At 43.1% G+C, this 17521-nt stretch overlaps 2 protein-coding genes across 2 annotated transcripts; both read left to right on the top strand.

Annotated features, from left to right (window-relative positions):
* Positions 1-880: 880 nt before the first annotated feature.
* SARC_02873 (hypothetical protein) lies at positions 881-8268 on the top strand (the record flags this gene model as incomplete). The annotated part of the gene is made up of 7 exons (XM_014303346.1): positions 881-2077; positions 2273-2460; positions 3037-3220; positions 4411-4679; positions 5248-5362; positions 6410-6572; positions 8114-8268. Exons 1-7 carry the CDS (start codon positions 1109-1111, stop codon positions 8266-8268), a joined length of 2043 nt encoding a protein of 680 aa, XP_014158821.1. The 5' UTR covers positions 881-1108.
* Positions 8269-12635: 4367 nt separating this feature from the next.
* SARC_02874 (hypothetical protein) lies at positions 12636-14317 on the top strand. The gene has a single exon (XM_014303347.1). It carries the CDS (start codon positions 13833-13835, stop codon positions 14181-14183), a length of 351 nt encoding a protein of 116 aa, XP_014158822.1. The 5' UTR covers positions 12636-13832; the 3' UTR covers positions 14184-14317.
* Positions 14318-17521: the final 3204 nt, after the last annotated feature.

Genomic DNA, 17521 nt, shown 5'->3' on the forward strand with positions numbered 1-17521 from the left:
CTATATACTATATATATATATATATATATATATATATATATATATATATATATATATATATATATATATATATATATATATATATATATATATATATATATATATATATATATATATATATATATATATGAATTTACAGATGTATATCGCCAATGGGGTTCAAAAATATATACCTGACATCCAGTAGTGTTGTCGGTAGATCGCAAGTCAACGCACCACCATAGAGTGGTGTACTTCGGCGAGAATGAATAACGGGCATCGCTAACCTCAGCGCTAACACTATTCAATCCAGCAGCAACTATGGCTTATGTAGTTTCATATATATAGTCTTTGTAAGGTTGAACAAATTGGCTTAATAGTTATGCATAAATGTATCAATATATATATATACATACATATACGCGTATTAATGTTTGTGGATTAAAGAATATGCTAAGTAGGTATATACCTCTAATATATGTACTGGTACAGTATATGCTTTTGTGAAAGGCCACGCAACGTTACTAGCTCTACACCGATACGTAAGTTATATGTACAATTGTACAGCACAAGGACGCGAAATAAAAAAGTGTTATTTGATTTGAACGATGATGTCGACATACGCGTGCGATGACATATTCACTCTCCAAAATGCTTTTAAAATCTATGGCAAAAAATTCCTCTCATCAGTTTTTTTAATTTTCGTTTGTTGAAATAAAAAACGGAAGCGGGTTTGACCTTGTGGCTTGTGCCAAGCCCAGCCTTGCGGCAAAATTTTCCTCTCAAATAAAAATCAAAAATTCTGTGGCAAAATATCTTGCCGCACGATTACGAAATGCTTTTTATTTACACATATATACAGCGGAATGTGTGGATTAGAATTCATTCTTACACTAAGGATTGTATGTGCGTGTTACCACGATGAAAATATGTACTTTGCCAATTTTGATTGAGCTTGCATAGTACACATTAGAAGATAGAAGAGCAAGTTTTATTACACTGGCATCTTCCTCCTGTATTATACTGACAGCTACGAGTTTCTTCAGACTTCATGCGTTTCGCACTGTACATGCTCTTAGTGGACTGATTTACTGCGACAACCACGTGCACCATACACTACTGTGCGATCATGGATAAAGAAACGAACCCCACGACTGTTACCATGGAAACTACAGACAGTTCAGCCAGTAAACCTGAGACATCACAGTCGAGTATGCCTGGGAGCACACCAATTCCGCGCATTGAAGAGGATAGTAAGGGCAAGCGTGCCAGAGAGGATGATGGCGCACCCAGAGATGCAGATAAGGCAAATGTTAGTAAGGATGTTGACCGAGATACTACAATAACGCCTATTGGCATGAAATCCGATGCACAAACAAGTGGTAATATGGGAGATATTGCCCGCAAACGGTACAAGCAAAGTCGATCGACGCACAGCAACCCCAACAAGCAAGGCACTGCGCAACATCGACGGAAGTCTACAACACAGCGACAGCAGTTGAAAACGCAAGCATATGCACTGTTGCAGTTGCAATCACAGTCATACACAGGCACTGTTCTAGAGGGAAGGGAGGAGAGGTTAGCGCACGGAGAGTCTTTCGATAGCACATTGCGACAAATGAGTGAGGCCAGTATGGTTGGGAACGCCACCATAGAGGATGGACAGCCTGGCAACGGTGGTAACCATGGCAGCCGTCATAGGCGTAAGAGTAGCAACAGCCAGAGTCACAGCAGACAGAATAGCAATGTGGGGGGTGGTCGAGGTGGCCACAACAACAACGACAACAACAACAACAGGAACATCACAAACAATACGAGCCAAAATAGTAAGGGCAGGCTCAATTCCGGTCATAAGCATCAGAATGAGCCGCAAAGCGGTTCTAAAAGTAATTTCAGCAGACCAACCATTCACTACTGCACTGGCAAGGGCAGCAACAACGAGGCCACCGATCAACGGGCGACGGCTACTGAGCCTGGGCGGAATAAGAGAAGAAAGCGATGGCGACACAGCAAGACACGAACGAGTGCTTCCCACGGTACTCAAGGGGATGCTGGAGATACGCGTGCAGAGACAGGGGTTAACCAAGACCAAGAGGAGGTATGTGTACACGCCCTTGTTGTATAGTGTGTGTGTGTGTGTGGCATTTGATTTTAGATTGTATTGACTAGAGTCAACAGCTTAGGATGTGTATGGTACCAATTGAGTACTAGTTGTGTTTGTTGTTCTGTAGACACACGAATTGAAGAAAAACGTATGCATTCTAAATGAACTGCTTATGTTTGTCTACGACAGCAACATGCTAATGCAGACAATGGGGATCTAATGCACGCAAGTGTGGAGACGATGAGTTTAAAGCCAAGCGTGACCGTCGACGGGGGTACCAAAAGCATCGATGGTAGCAGAAAGGATATGCGGTTCAGATTCGGCAATTACTTGCACTACTACGGATATAGAACACCTCAAGAGGAATTTGATCCAAGGTGTGTGAGTGAGAGTGTCGTTGTAAGTGGATGTTGTTGTTTCCTTGGAATGTAATCGAGCCGAAGCTACACGTTCGCGGATTTTAGGATGACAATGCGGAATTGGATTACAGGTGTAGTTGGTTGGGAGTGGATGGAAGTTGGACTCTGGTCCATATGTCGTAGCATTGGGATTTAAATACACTACTATGAATATCTGATGTTGCCGGTTTGGTTGAAGTCAGAGCCTGTGCCTAGGCTGTTGATTTTGGCTTGACAGCAGAATTGAGAATAATACGAGCTAAGTGTGTATTATAAATCCACACGAATTATCAGTCGTACTCAGTACATAGATCTCCACCTTGCAATTGTGAACAAACTATAGTATGGGATTGTCACTGGAGAAGAAGTGTATTGGAATGAACTCTAGGCCAAGCAAATACACATATGATGTCTCCAGCATGCGAACATCTGCCCAGGTGCTTACTAACAAATAGTTACAAATTCTCATATGCAGATGTATATATTTACATATATATATATATATATAGAACTATCTGACCTTTCTCTCTCCTCGACTCATACCACCGGGTACAGAATATTAGCGATGCAACGGCGCTGGTTCGCCGACAAAGATGTGCTTGATATTGGCTGCAATGTGGGCAATGTATCGCTTGCTATAGCACAAGACTTCAAGGCCAAGTCGGTGGTGGGCATAGACATTGACGAGACGCTTATTAGGCGGGCCAAAGGGAATCTCAAGATCACTGAGTCGTTAAGGGTAGGCGTTCGGTGTGGGTGTACGCTTATGCCTTGTGTCTTGTGAATGCGTTTTTTGCGTCCTTGTTGGTGTGAGCCGAGCTCTATGTTTGCGTATATCCTGATAAGTTATTAATGTACTTGGAATGTCCCGATAATTGAGTACATTTATTTGGGCTGTATGTACAGCGTATGTGCGATGTCTTCTGTCTTGTGCACCTTTGTATATGCGGAATATGTCAGCAAGGGTAGTTATGCAACTGTGTGATCACCGACTTTATTTTGTATTCGGATGTAGGGTCCCGCATAAACCCAAACTACCAATGTCTATACACGCCTCCTCTCTCTACACTGCATGAGATCTAGTTAATAACAACGGGCACCTTGCGTCTAGTTGAGCACATCGAGAACACGTGCGGCTCGCCATGTATTTAAAATCGTCTTACCCCATCTCATCTGGCTTTGGGTGGTTTTAATATGAACACATGCTGTTATGGTACAACATACACACATCCTAAGATAGTGTACATGCGACCAAGAGCGGATGTTTGAATTCTTTAATATCACTTACTCCCACCAGCCTGCCCCGGCTGTCGGTATAGAGACAGTTTATAGAATTCGAGCCACACTGAAGTTACTTATCATTACTGTCGTCGTACGTACTGTTCCGTATGATAGTACCAAGCACCTGCAGCCCACCTTGTTGACTATTCAGTTCTAAAATTTCAAGGAGTAGGGTGTCTGTATAAGGTAATTGTTCAGATAATTTCTCGAGTACATACGCTCGATCATGCATAAACCTACTTGCGCATCAAGTTCATATCACACCCTGGCCAAGATCTGAAGTTCTGATACGCATACAGAGAGACCATTTGCCCATACCTCCAGAGCTACGACATTCACAATGGTCCCCATAGTCGTTGCTGAGCGTGTATTCTACCTCTAAACTTCAAATTAGTAGCCTCGCTTATGTACAGGTCTGTTTATATGCATATGAGCCCACGAATATAGTCACACATGTAGAGACAATCTCAGTAGGCACTTCCACACCTAGTCCACTCATATATCTCTCTGTAGCCAGCTGGCTGCCGCTAATAAACATGACTATGACATATGGTATATATTTCCATAAATATTACCCTCACACACATACACACACTTATATATATATATATATATATATATATATAACCCTGTTTCATACATTCACAGCCCACGAATACAAGCCATGGCACGCACACAGAGACAACCTCGGCAGTCACCTCCACATCTGCACTGCCAACAACGTTCCCCATGTCCTTTGCCATGTGTTTGGGGCCCATTCCGATTGTGCCGCCAACGCACGAGGACGACACTCACTCCGCCACGGAGCAGGAGCACATTCCGGAGCAACCCAAGAGATACCCGCATAATGTCGAGTTCAGGACGCTGAATGTCGTCGGGATGGAGATTACTGAGCCCGAATACGACACTGTGCTGTGGTATGTATTGACGGCCATCCCTATAAACGTTTGTTTGGGGAACGGCTAGGCTGTGGTGGTATTAGTTGCGGGCGCGTGTATAGATATAAACATACAATAGATTGTAGTTGTGGATGTATGAAATTCTGGTGTGTCGGTGTCCGTAGCATTGACCTGAGTCCTTTTTTGCATATTAGGTGCAAGGGTTTGGTGCAGCAATCGCACTCTTGTGCTTCTGAATTGCCCACGATCCTACCTAGCACCAAGGGTGGCTTGTTAGAGACTGGACTATGTGATGCTGTCGTGTCTGTGTATGTGCGAACATCTCACTTCACTGTTGTCCGTACACCAACTAACCAGGTAAATAGTGTAGGATATCTAAAACCCTATAATCTCTAAATCCCTAAATCCCTAAACACCTGCATGTGGATATCAGGGACACACGCATCTGGTCAGTTAACTATACAAGTGCCCATCTGATTCTTTTTCAAGAATATATGCCTACACATAGACGTCTGTGATACCAGCACATCAATGAATTAACTATACACGTGTTCATCTGCTTGTCTGTGTTCCCTGCCATCTCTAGCCTCAGCGTGGTGAAGTGGATACATCTCAACTGGGGCGACGAGGGTGTGTACACATTCTTCAGGAACGTGCTCAAGCTGCTCAGGCCGGGCGGATTATTCGTCTTTGAACCACAGGTACGAGTGCTTATACACTTACCTTGATGTATTTGTCTTTAAATGCACGTTACATGTGAAGCTAGCAAGACACTGTGTATGGAATGTGCAAGGGCACCCATTCTTCTACTGGGTGGTGCTATTAATAGATTTATGTGATATGATGTACTTGTCGTCTGTTGGGTGGTGCTATTGATAGATTTATGCGATATGCTGTACTTGTCTTCTGGTGGGTGGTGCTATTAATAGATTTATGCTATATGATGTACTTGTCTTCTGTTGGGTGGTGCTATTAATAGATTTATGCGATATGATGTATTTGTCTTTGAATGAGCGTTGCATGCAAAGCTGGCAAGACACTGTGTATGGAATGTGAAAGGGCACCCGTCCTGCTGTTGGGTGGTGCTATTAATAGATTTATGTGATATGATGTATTTGTGGGATACAGCTGATACAGGGCACCAGGTATTAAACTCTTTTCCATTCATCTCGTTTATATATTGTAATACATATATTGGAAATTCGTCAATACTCGAAACCCTAAACCCTTGCATACGTACATTCAGTCATCCCAGCGTGCTTTACTGCCTTCCCAGATTTATTTCTTCATATATATCTCTAAGTGGAACAGACCTTGAGACCCTGGTTGTACGGAACTCTTCGCAATTGGTTAAGTGGTAGCCGATAGTTTGTGTACAGGATTGATTGGGCGTGTACTGTTCTTGCCGATCTTGTTCACCCTTGCATCGCACAACATTAGAGTTTGCTAGACTGCTGCAAGCGTATCCGAACACCGATACTTTTGTGATCGCCAATAGCTGCCGAGAGCAAATTAACTTTTGGCTTGCACACTCGTGCGTATCTGAAATTTGCAACGTACTCAGATTGAAGATGGTGTGATCGAATGATTCATAAATGTGTCCGCATATCAGAGTTGCAGTGGTAAGCACAAGGACTGTACACTACTAGGATCAAATGGTAGATACACACACACACACACACACAAAGTTCAGGCCTGCTATCTGTCGTCGCTATTATCTCTGACTTCTGCCCATCTCTATACCACAGCCGTGGAAATCATACAAGAAGAATCGCTATATGCATCAAGACCTCCAGAAGATGTACCAGACACTCAAGTTCATGCCTGATACGTTCCTGGGCTATCTCACCAGTGAGGAGGGGGGCTTCACACATGTGGACACCGCGGTCGTGCAGCAAACGGCGAAACAGGGTAGGCGTTTATTGTCTGGTGTTTTTGATAGCTGAATGGGGTTGTGAGGATTGTTGAGCGATGCATGTATACACCGATATATTGGCTTATGTTTGTTTGTTTTTATGGGTGTGTATGTGTTGGTATGTGGGCGTCCCATCTATTCGAGTATGATAAACTTTGGTCCGTATAGACACAACGATTGTGCAGTTAAAGGCGAAATTGGCGCCGTGTCCAATTTGTATACTTGATATATATGGGTGCTTATTCTTGATTGGATGTAGGCGGTACATCTCAGGTGATATATTCTTGTGTACACGCATAAAGTTATGTGTATCTGTGATTATTCTGAAGCTTTAGCATACACGGTCGCTCTGGTCTAGTAGTGGACGGGATTAGTTGAGTGTCCTCCCTTTTTGGCGAATATGGGAGTAGCACGTGTCTGATCTGGTCGTATTCACATCAGCCTTTCTGTGTACATGTACATGTATGTGTTTATGTGAATTAGGATATGTATGTGTATATATTAATTGGTACATGTATGTGTATATGAATAGGCGAGTATAGGAGGCGCTCGTCCGTTCACATCTACAGGCGTGTAGCAAACGACGAAACAGTACATGTATGTGCGAAACGCCAGTGCGAACCTCATCTCTGTATATATTCAATTAACATATTCGTATACTTTTGTAGAATTATGTATTTTTCATAAGTATACGCACTGAAAAAATCTTCAATGTGGGCAGTTTGCTCGTATATTAGTTGATGGCGCGTACGATGTGCGCTTATCGGGCTGTCAGTATGCGCACGAGCATTCTACGGTCATATTTGTACAATACACATGTATATGTATATAATGAGGTGTATTCAGAAAGTCAACATATTCGTGTGTTTGAGATATATATATATATATATATATGTAAGTGCAAAACAAGTTCATATAATAAGTGCAAACTAAGCTCCTAAGACTGACTGTATGATGCCCCAATATTTTTTGTACTAAAGTACGGTTTGATTGCGATCAGAACGTTTGGATCTATCTAGAAATTAAGTCGTGTAAGGTTCAGAGATTTTAAATATGGTCACAGTTGGTACAAAATTAAATACAAGCGTGTATGGACTACGATGCGCATGCTTGACTGAACTTTTCTCCTCTGAACGTCCTGTGGCGTGTACTGCAATCGCACAGAGAACATTCGTATGTGCTATCGCAATTTTTTTTCGCATCTTATGTGTATCGTCCGATATCCTATCCCGAAGAATCTTCGATTTCCTATCTGTATTGTCCTCATGAATAGTATGAGCTTTCGGCATAGTATTTTGTCTAATTCTTTGAAAATTTATAATACTCGTGTTAATGTGGGCTTTACGCATGAAAATATTGTGACTTTATGAAATTTGACTAAAGGTTGTCTCTCTTTATAACACCAAGGCTTCAAACAACCTGCTTATGTAGTGTGCATGGATTACTCTATAGACTAGCTTTATGCGTACTGTTTTTAAGTTTCATCATGGGATCTAACATAACATGTTACTGTGCTTATAATCATACTCATATCCAGGTTTCAATCGACCCATCTATATACTGCGTAAAGATAATTCTACCGACAAACCACAGGAACGGGAAGAGTTAAGAGACAAGGAGTTAAGGAAAAGGCGTGAACTACGTGATAAAGAGGCCCGGGAACGAAGAGAAGAACGTAATAAAGAGCATTGATGTATTGTCGTGTCTGACTGTCTTTTTAATCTTCGCAATTGGCTTGTTGAGCAACGGAGGTACGCTGCTGCGCACAGATAAAAGTCTGCCGATGGTGGAGTACTAAAACACTATAATTTGCTGAATTGAATAGTGGGTTGTTGTATTTTTATAGAAGTCAAGGTGGTCAAGGGACTTCATTTTGTATGACCCTTTGCTAATAGTCTTGAGCAAGAATCATGCCGAGCAGTCGTCGACTCGTACTCGTCGTACAAGACGTATTTATTTAGGCGTATATTTTAAACAAAGACAAGGTGTTTTATAAAAATAGACTATTTCATAGCCTTCTAAATAGAACAAGGCTATGAATATTTGGTTTTAAAAGACAGAAATGGTTGATAAATACAGGAATACCAACAAAAAGTTGCGTAGCATAAAGAGAAACGGTTGAAATAATCGAGAATTCAGACTTTTTAAGAATAAGAAAAATACGTGATACATACCGACATGTAAATAAATGTGTAAAAAGATACGTATATATATATACAAGAAAGGTCGGAAAATAATTTACCATCAATGCAACCAGTTTCATACAAATGTGACAACTACAGAACAGAATTAAATATAGTTGGGTGCTCGTGAGATCCTGACTATGATCACAGGTGAATTAAATGAAAGCGGGTACACCATTGTCCGTGAAATCCTGATTGGGATCGCAGGTTTCGTGTTTTCCCTTGTTGCCTGGTTTCCGTAGTCATCGACGAACATATCATTATCTGGTCAGTCCATATTGATATCCAGCTTGGTCAACCAATCTCGTCAATCCTGGGCGTTGGCGGCCTCAACAATGAATATGTAACCCTCTGGCTCATTGATGAAGGAGCACTTGGATTTTTCTGTGATATTCGGACGCAAATAAACGCATTCTTGTCAGTTCAGGAAGATACGGTCACCACTAAGCCATTCGAGCAGGACGACGAAAGACTCGAACATCATTGTCACCTGATCGTCGGTTAGTCTTTGGACAATACTGCCAGTATCAGCGGCAATTTCGGCAGGGACGACGCATAGACAGCGAGTTACACAGAGATTGGGTGTTATGGGGATGATAAATGTACGTGAATCTAGATCGCTGCATTCAAATCGCGCTGGATCTCCAATTCTTGTGCAGACAAGCACTCCTTCACGGAAGCTATGGCCTGGATATTGGTTGAGGTCTTCAACATTTTAGTCCCAGTAACTTGAGTAATAGAGCGGCAACAGAGAGTCTAATCCTTTTATTGTTTTAAGTGTGATAGGGTGTGTTTTATGTGGTGTAAAATTCAGAATCGGAGTTTTAATTGTTAAGCTTCGATTCTTTCTCAGAACAGGCACTATCCCACTATGACCGACCTTGATACCACCCATAAAGTTACAGATGACTCCTCTGAGACAACCAAGAAATAGGACGAGCCCAACAAACCACTATACAAGAAAAACCGCATCGACAACAATACGGATTCTGACTGCTAGTGTAAGACAATAGCCGCTCTTAAAGTCTCAATCGATGATTTAGTCCAGATGGAATTCGAATCAGTCAAGGAGTTCCAGCAATTCAGAGAATCCTCTTAACAGAGCCATGAAGAAGCAACGCTGCCGCCAAGGAGAAGAATCAACGTCTGCAGGTGCAACTTGCAACTCTGTCTTCTCAGACTAAAGGACAGAACCCAGCTCGACGCTGATGCAGCTCTTTGCTCCCTTCTACCAACGTTGCCTGACTCAGTCAAAAAAAAAATATGAAAGATAAGACCGTCGCCCTCGCCGATATAAAACCTGCTTTCCGACCAGCTCACCTTCAGGAGGGTTCTAGTGAACTTACAACTGACAAACATTCATCTCGAAGATTAAGGCTAAGAAAGAGGCTTTCACGTCCTCCGCAGACGTGATTCGCGCATTCACCGCCATGCTTGCAGCCTCCTTTCTGTACAACGAAGACTTTAGAACAGACTCTACAGCCATCGCCGACCACTTGTCTTACTTTTGCCGCCTGACAACATACCTAGACAATATGACTCCAAGTTCCGTTGCAAAGCTCGACCTAGAACACAGAGGGGGTTTTGACGGATATGAGGCAAACACAGCCTAGTCAACATCGATCCAAACACTATCGCTCGATTCCTATGCACACCCGGAAATAGCCTGCCACACGCTTACTGTGCCTACTGCGGCACTACCAGGTCCTTGTATGTATGCGAGAATGTGAAGCAGACCGAGCTCCCCAACGCTCCCAAGACTGAAATCTGCAGACGTTTCAACAAAGGCACGTGCACGAGCCAGACCACAAAGTGTGTATATGAGCGCCTTTGCGACCGCTCCATGTGCAAGTCGAAAACCACACACGGCTCGCACCAGCATGACCCATCTAAACACGAATGATACATCAGCCCCACGACCATACTTATCAAACCCGCAACACATAACAGCTCAAACTCACATCCAATGCTCCCTCGCCACACTCGTGATGGGCATACCTCAGCAATCACCACACATACAAATTCATTCGCTACGGCTCTAGCTTAGTCTACGATCCCTCCGTCGGTGCCTGACCCCGATAAGCTAGAATCCGCTCTTTTAGGTTTGGCGTAACACTATATTAAAAGAAAAGCTCATCCATAATGTTCCTTCTGGCACACACATTGGCAACAACTGAGAGACTACAGGTCTCAGGCCAGATTTTACAGCAAGAAACCCTCTTTGATTTATGGAAGTCATCAGAGTTAGCTCACTCCCGAGAGCTAATCAAGTTGCTTAAAATAATCTCGAGAATTGAGTTGCTACTTAACCGACTCCCGAGAGCAGATTAAGTTTCTCAACGGACTTCCGAGAGTGGATTAAGTCTGCCAACCGCAACATTCTAAAACTAGCTGCTGGTCTATGCTAGTCACAACCTATGCGGAAAGGCGTCATGTGATCAGCGTGGGATTTTGCCGCAGAGAAGTCGAAAAAGAATAGCATCGAAGTGTTAAAGTGTTCTGTCCAGTCCAAGCGGCCGAACACTAGCACAAAAACCTGGAGTATAAAACCAAAAATGAGGTCTTAAATAAATACATACATTTGCACTTTATTTAAAGCCTACTACATTGCACTCTGATAACTTATCAGGTCCGCTCTGATCTTGCGTTCTCAATTTTTTTACCGTGAACTCTAAGCATATTAAGACCACCACTATTCTCAAAACAATTATTCTCGAAACGAAGGTCTACTGGCTCCCTTGGAAAACTCAGATCATTATATCCGTGAATTGTGAAGGAATTCCAACAATATTGACCGATCCGACCCCGTCTAGAGGCCACCGACTGTAAAAGACGATACTCAGACTGTTACGCTTACATTGAAGATACCCACTATGATGGCCATGTCGTATGATGAACTTATAACGTATCTCAGCGCGTTGGATCCAGACGAAAGTGACCCATCGACAATTGTGCAAGGTGCACATGCAGCTATATCGCCAGGCATTATGCATTCTGCAACAATCGTGGACATTCCATCGGTCAATACCGTAAGCTACAAGCGTTAATCAAATCATGTGTTGCTGGTAACCCACGTGATCAGGGTCGTGACCACGACGGTCGTAAACATTACGATCGACGGATTGACAAGTCTGGTCCTCACCAAGACATGAGAGACTACAGATTTATGTCCAAGAACAATGACAAGCATAGCAGACCTGATTCAAGTCGTGGCTACCGTACACGTGCGGAACGTTACAACACAAACAATCGCTATCAATACCGCTACGATAATCACGATGATCAGGACCGAACTACTAAGTAGATAGATACAATCGACGCGACTACGACGATGGTAGATATTTACGAGATGCTCAACGTTCACAAGACAGTGACAGAACACACCGATCCCAGAACAATCGACGCCAAGCTCGTAAAGGCAGACAGGACAAAGTAATGTCAGCACAAGTATCCGATGGCCAGCTATCTGCTAACCGTCAGATTGAATTATTCACAATTACCCCTACAATCGACAACAAGGAAGTGAACGACCAGTCAGACAAAGATTCTAGGGGTGGGTACTGACTAGCTTGCGATAGTTGCGCCGCCATACACGCACTTCCCTATAAGTATCACAAGCATCATCTCGTCCGCAACATGCGTATTAATGACCAACGCTCGAAGTAGCTGATGGTACAATCATTTATTCGAACTACGTGGCTCAGCTAGGAGACTTGGGGGACGTACTCATCGATATGACATTCAAAACTGCATTCTAAGTAGTAGCCTACTCTTAGCGCGATACTACTCATTTCTATTTACCAACAACAAGATGTACATATTACTACCAAGCTTTCGAACCATATCAGTACATGAAAAGCACAGAGTACACTGAGTGCACATCGTAAAAGAAAGTCAATCGGATTTCATGGCGCAACAGGCTCGCGCACCCCAGCTACGTCCCAAAAGATTTACCCTACATAAGGCAACCAGAGGAACGATGCAAAGCATACACTATAGCTAAAAAGAACAAGAATACAAACAAGGAATGATAGCACGAACTTGCCACAGAGCCTCTCGAGTTAGTCTTCGTGGACATAATAGGATCGTTCGCAACGTCAATCGTATCAATCAGAGACGACTTTTCTGGCATGACCAAAGAGTATCCGATCCGCGATCTGAAAGCAACAACAATTGTTAACGCTATGTTACGCACATTCGATGAATGGTACGCTTTTGGGACCTTTTCTAAGTCACAACTAGACCCTCCTTATTATACCATGTCATCCTAAAGCGGAATAACTAAAATCCGCCCGGATGGGACCGAGAAATTTCGGCGCATTCACGACCTCTCATTCCCCAAGAAAGGCAAGCACAAGGGCATTAGTTCACACATAGCTTACGGAAAAAAATAGATACACTAGCTTGCGCTGTTTTATCGACGGGATAAATAGTCATCCACCCGGCACGCTCATGAGCGTTATGGATATCGTAGGAGGCTTCAGGCTCATGCCAGTCCACAAACACGAAGTTCCACTCCTAGGCTTCGAATGGCAGGGCCTCTACTATTTTGAACAATTGTGCCTACCATTCGGTTTGGCAAGCTCTCCCGCACTATACGAAACTTTGGTCTCCACTCTCGACTAGGCACTGCACCAAGCTCAACTGTTCTTTGCACATTGGGTTGATGATTTTCCAGTACTCTATACAACTTGCGGTCATCACCGACACCCTTGCTCGATTCAACATCAAAATACACAGTGTTAAGTTCATTGGAAGCGCTTCGTCGGCAGTCTAAATATGAGTGCTATTCGATATACAGACCCGTACAGTAATCATACCGCTAGAGAAACGTAGCAAATACGCATCGAGACTAAGTTCTTTAGCGCTGAAGGACACGGCCACATACCAGGAAATCTCAAGTTTGTCGGTGAAGCTTGTTTGGCAGACAGCCATTCTCCCTCAGGCACGCCCCTACATTCAACGTCTATTCTGGTTACTACCCGCAGGGGAAGCATGGGTACAGCATCATCACAAGCTCATCCCCACTAAAATCAGGTACGACATGGTGTCACTTCAAAGAATTCTAGACAAATGGGGCGGCACCGCATGACTGTTCACACAGACCTTGAAAGCTACTCCGATAATCTGCACATACACCGCGGAAAGAGAGTGCGTGTGTACGACGAGTTCGCAGAAATTTTGTTACCAATCTCAAAAACCAGCCTCGACCGCTTCATAACCAATATAATCCCCAAACTACCAGCAAACATGGCTCACTCGCACCGATTCCGCAAACCCCTTACTGCCCGTGGCCTCGGCAACAGAAACTACAGCGGCCACTCTTTACGCATCGGAGGTTTGACAGCCCTTCGCGAAGTAGGGGTTAATGAATCAGAGACGATGATTACTGGCCGCTGGACGTCGGCGGTTAACATGCGATAGGCTCGCGATCGTCATAACTCAGAACGGCTTACCTCAACGGTCACCTCCCTTCTATCGGCTATCACTGATCAAGCTCCAAGAACTTTCATCAGCCCAAACGTCGGAAGCCACAACCCTTAGGTTGGGTAATCGACAGACTACACCTCGGGCCTCGTCCGTCTAACGCCGTCCCGATATAAACGGGACACTTCACGTTCAACATAGGCAAACTCACGTAGTAGACTTTTATGTGTGATAGGATGTGTTTTATTTTGTGTACAAGTCCGAGCCGGAGTTTGGATTATTATGACCCTGCTCGGAAAATACTACTTTATAGACCACAGCAGATGGGGTAGGGGAAGGAGCAAAAGTGCATTTCAGTGTTCAAAGTATGTTATAAGAATATATGAACGCAGAAAAACACGGTCTCATAATTTGCAATTCCAAGCTTCGATTGTTTCTCAAAACACCACCCCCACCCATCAACTTCTTTACTATACTTATCTAGCCAGAAACCTAAACACAACAACCCAATTCTCAATTAAACTTGACGAACCCCGGGGTAATCGACCAACTACACCTCGAGGCCTCGTCCGTCTGGCGCCATCCCGATCTAAACGGGTCACTACACGCTCGACACAGGTAAACTCGCGCAGAGACCTTTATTTCGTCAACGCCAACGACAATGGAGAATTTATCTTGTTCTGCCTATTGTCGACACTTGGTGCGATTATTATTGAAAGCTGCTTGGGATTTACTTTTGAAAGGAGAGATGATGCCCATTGTGACAGTAGCGGAAATGATGTTGGTACAGGTTTTGTACTTGAGAGAAGAGTGAATGAATGTCCGAAGTAAAGGCAGTATTTATATTGAAGATCAGACAGATCATTCTAGCTGCAGCATTGCATTTCTGTTAGCCATTCAAACACAACGACAACTTGTCAGCACGCTGTCGTCTATATAGATGTTGATTATTAACATCCTAGAGAGCTCTGATACGTACTGACCACAGGACTAGGCGTTCGATATACACTGCACCGAACTGCAAGTCTCGAGTACCTGGGAGGATAAAGGTGTTAAGTAGGTACGCTGCCGTCGTGTCACGTCAACGAGGTTGGAGATGATTGGAGACTACTTCACCGTGAAGCCGCATAGTGTCAGCATACAGCATGGAAGGATGGACAGACATAGGGACGACTAAGCAGGATAGAAAGGGTACTGACACTGCGCGGAGGATGGTTGACACTATGCGGATTCCTGATGGGCTATAGCTATGGTCATACTGTATACGGTAATGCTTCAAGCGCAATTATATGACCTGGTACACGAGACGTCGTCCACTGTTCTTTTGGTCACGGGTGCACTGTTTATTTATTGGAAACCTTGTATTGACGAGAAGTGCCTTTTAAAATTGACGACAAATCATGAGAGGCAAACCAGGTCTCAACATATCAATTTTTTGATTAAACGATATTGTCCCGATAATTTTCCAGCCCCGCAATTAGCCAATCAATTGTAGCAATATACGTACTCGAGAAGCGAGAGACAAGATTTAAAGATGCGGCACATGCAAAAGTAAAACTTGTACGTACAGTTTGCAGAGGTATCGGATTCCCCTGAAACCTCAAGCAAGTCATGTCGGTTAAAAAGCTCGTAGACGCATCACTGCGTGAATATGTTTGTGCTGTAGGTTCGATACTCCACAATTCACCATGCCCTAGCGAATCGTTGAACCAGGAACTTAATAGAATCATTTGTGCACGCGTCCCCAATTGTGGACCATCATGAAGTCCACGGTTCAATATTCGGGTCTGAAGCCATGTTTGCAGAGATCAAGCAATTGATAGGAGGCGAGCAAAGAAAGAAAGAATCGACAGTAAGCGCGAACTTACCAAACTTTAAACAGTACAAGGCAAGTATTTGCTCACAATCAGAATTGACCTTGCTTTAGAACAACATATCAAAACAGAATCCGACGAATCAGATACGGGATACATACACGCGCTTGTATTTTTGTATACAGCTCTGTGTATTAGTACACACACAGCCTTCACCAGGAGGCATCGAAGGTGTACACATCCACTACAATGTGATAGAAAAGACTCACGTATGCCTGAAAGGCTGGCTACACAAGACGCACTTGACCATTGCGTTCAAACATAAACAAACGGAAACGGATAGTTGTCAGAGAAGTGCATCACAAGTGTTTGTATCGCGAGTATTCGAAGGTGTCAGCTAGAGTAGGCCCTAAGCAGGTAGGCAGAAAGGCAATTGTAAAAGAATAGTGTACCTCGCGAGTATTCGAAAGTGTCAGCTAGAGTAGGACCTAAGCAGGTAGGCAGAAAAGGCAATTGTAAAAGGAAAGTGTACCACGATTCGGATTATGGATACTTTATTCTATTCGCAGCATCCTGGCGTTCTTATTTCTTTCGCCACAGAGTTATTTCTTGTTGTTTAAAATACCGTCTGTGGAGGAAGTGTTGGTTGATATTAGTCTTTGCTCATTCGGCGAAGTGAATATTTGTAGCACGTGTCGTATGTGTATGATTTTTGTAGGTATCACATTTGAGCTGTGGCAGGTGTTGTACGTGTCTGACTTCTGCAGCTATTCTCGTTTGAGCGCGTAGTGCACCGGAGCAAATTAAAATGAGTACCGAACTGTGTAGTGCGTATATGAAGTGATTTAACAGCGGTGGCATATGCTTAGTAGACATGTGACTATTCACGGGTGTATCTATGTATGATTTTAAACAAATTACTATCAGTGGTTGCTGATATAAACTCATGTAATATACATATTATGACTGTATAAGTGTACGTCAACCTAGGCTTTCTGCAAGATACGCATCACCCATATATATTTGACGTAAACTAGCGCAAGTTTGATCGCACACGCATAGGCGCACAAGAGGCAAACGCACACACACACAAACAAGTAAACCCGTGAACAAAGTCATGCACGCACACTCCACGTACACTCCACACACACAATAGCATACGTACACATATACACACATTACACACACAAGAGCACAACAAACCCACATGCACAAATGCACATTCGAGCACGCTTTCATTTTACTATACAGCTGTGCTGAGAACAGCCAGTCTACACGCCGACGTATATAGGTAGCTGCAAACAGGTGATTTACTTGCATATATAAATACGCAGCCGACCTATACACACACAAACACACACTTTCATTTATCTATATATGTACAAACACAAAAACAAACACAAACACAAAAACACACATATATCTAACTATATATATACAAACGCAAACACAAACACACACACACACACACAAATATACATATATATATATATATATATATATATATATATGTGTGTATTA

The sequence above is a fragment of the Sphaeroforma arctica genome, assembly GCF_001186125.1.
Source record: "Sphaeroforma arctica JP610 unplaced genomic scaffold supercont1.135, whole genome shotgun sequence".
NCBI classification, from domain to species: Eukaryota; class Ichthyosporea; order Ichthyophonida; genus Sphaeroforma; species Sphaeroforma arctica.

Coding starts and splice junctions, on each gene's coding strand:
- SARC_02874 (XM_014303347.1), top strand. CDS start 13,833: ATGGGGCGGCACCGCATGACTGTTCACACAGACCTTGAAAGCTACTCC.